Genomic DNA, 1,717 nt, shown 5'->3' on the forward strand with positions numbered 1-1,717 from the left:
TTTTACACTGAGCACATCGTGTTCAACTGGTCCTTATAAATGTCTTGATATATGATGGTTTGTGTGTCTCTTGAGAATAAAAGAGCATTTTGAGGAGAAATTACATTGTTTTGAAGGGAAAGTGTCATTTTGCAGGAGAATTGTGGAGTTTTGCCCATTGTGTGTGTTGTTTTGGATTTGTGTGTAGAGTTCTGAGAATATGAGGCATGTTTTCAGAAAATGTGTGTTAACAATCGAGAAAAACTGTAATCTGAAAGATTGCCAGGGTCTGGATTTTCCTGGCTAGTCACTTCCATCACATTTAATCAATTCCACTCACTCACTCACTCATCCATTCATTCCTTTTTTCACTCACTGAATAATTCACTCATTTGTATTCAGATTTTTCTTTATTAATGTGTTTTCATGGTAACATGAGGAGTCCACATCACCAGTGCCCCCCTCTGTGAGCCTCCTGATCCTGCGTCGGTCCTTGTGTGGATACCTCCTGGTTCACCAGTCAGTGGGGGTGTGTAAGAACCAAAGAGCTATTCTACATAGGCTACGTGATTAAATTATGTATTATAAAATGAGGAGAAAGAGGATATTTTTTAAAAGAGACAAAAGAAACAGAATCACTCTGAGAATACAGTATAAAGACATATCCATCCTCTTCACCTCCTCACAACCTAATGACTGTGACTGTGTGTGTGTGTGTGTGTGTGTGTGTGTCGGAGTGTCGGAGATCAGTTGCTGCAACTGTCCTAAAAGACAGACAGAGAAGGGAAAAAATCAATTATTACATGATTATACATGCATACAGAATCAACAGAAACACTAGCAACTGACAAGAGATCAAATGTTGCTGTGACAATCTTTACATTTGTAGCCTAACACATCCAGTGAATCACCGTAGTAATTCTATTTCAAATTAATTGATTTACATTTAAGCATGTTATTATCTAACAACTCAAAATATAAACGGAAGTGGACCTCTGTAGATCTGAAAATTACTTCAGATTCCGGGTCATCAACAATAACAACAAAATCTGAAAATCGGATTTGATTTGTACATGAACTTGAATTGGATTTCTGCAACTGATTTTTACTAAGAATTTCATGCACCATTTCGACCAGTGCAAAACATCAGATGGCTTATCATCATATATTATTTTTTTAACTGAAAGTATAACTAAGTTTATATTTATGCAGTGAGAATGCCCAAAGGCCTCCTACTGCATGTTAATACACACCAGTGCTTATCTGGTTGTTGGTTTTTAAAGGTGAACTATGCAAGTTTGTTTTAGATTAATTTGCCTTAACTAATCAGCTTCGGAGTCATTGGAATGGTTATTTGACTTATTTCGGGTTGAATAACTGGATAGGGAACTGCTATGAACCCAGTTTTGGTGAACCAATGGGGTGTGGTACAATATTGTTACTCACATTATGATTGGCCGAGTGAGTGGGCAGGGTCTCATAACCGCCCATCAGGTGTGTAACAGGGTGCTGGGTATCCGCCTACAGAATGGAAAGGGTAGCATCACAACATGAGTCTGTGTGTGTGTGTGTGTGTGTGTGTGTGTGTGTGTGTGTGTGTACCTGAGTTTGCCGTTTGCAGCGAGCTGGCTTGGCTACTGTGCGTTGAGGTGTTCGGTGTGTGTATGTGTGTACCTGAGTTTGGTGTGTGCGGCGAGCTGGCTTGGCTGCTGTGCGTTGAGGTGTTGGGTGTGTGTGT

General features: G+C 39.7%; 1 protein-coding gene across 2 annotated transcripts in view; it reads right to left on the reverse strand.

The window, feature by feature from the left end:
• Positions 1-376: 376 nt before the first annotated feature.
• The window catches only part of LOC134086602 (pre-B-cell leukemia transcription factor 1-like), a 14,780-nt gene continuing 13,439 nt past the window's right edge, over positions 377-1,717 (reverse strand). The window contains exons 7-8 of one of the 2 annotated variants that reach the window (XM_062540042.1): positions 1,426-1,500; positions 377-738 (exon numbers count right to left, since the gene is read on the reverse strand). In XM_062540042.1, coding sequence (XP_062396026.1) covers positions 1,457-1,500 — 44 coding nt within the window. In that variant the 3' untranslated portion in view covers positions 377-738; positions 1,426-1,456. Of the gene's footprint in view, positions 744-1,425; positions 1,501-1,717 lie in introns of both variants that reach the window. The other variant, XM_062540041.1, reaches the window with a different exon arrangement.

The sequence above is a fragment of the Sardina pilchardus genome, chromosome 1 (genome assembly GCF_963854185.1).
Source record: "Sardina pilchardus chromosome 1, fSarPil1.1, whole genome shotgun sequence".
Classification (NCBI taxonomy): Eukaryota; Metazoa; Chordata; class Actinopteri; order Clupeiformes; family Clupeidae; genus Sardina; species Sardina pilchardus.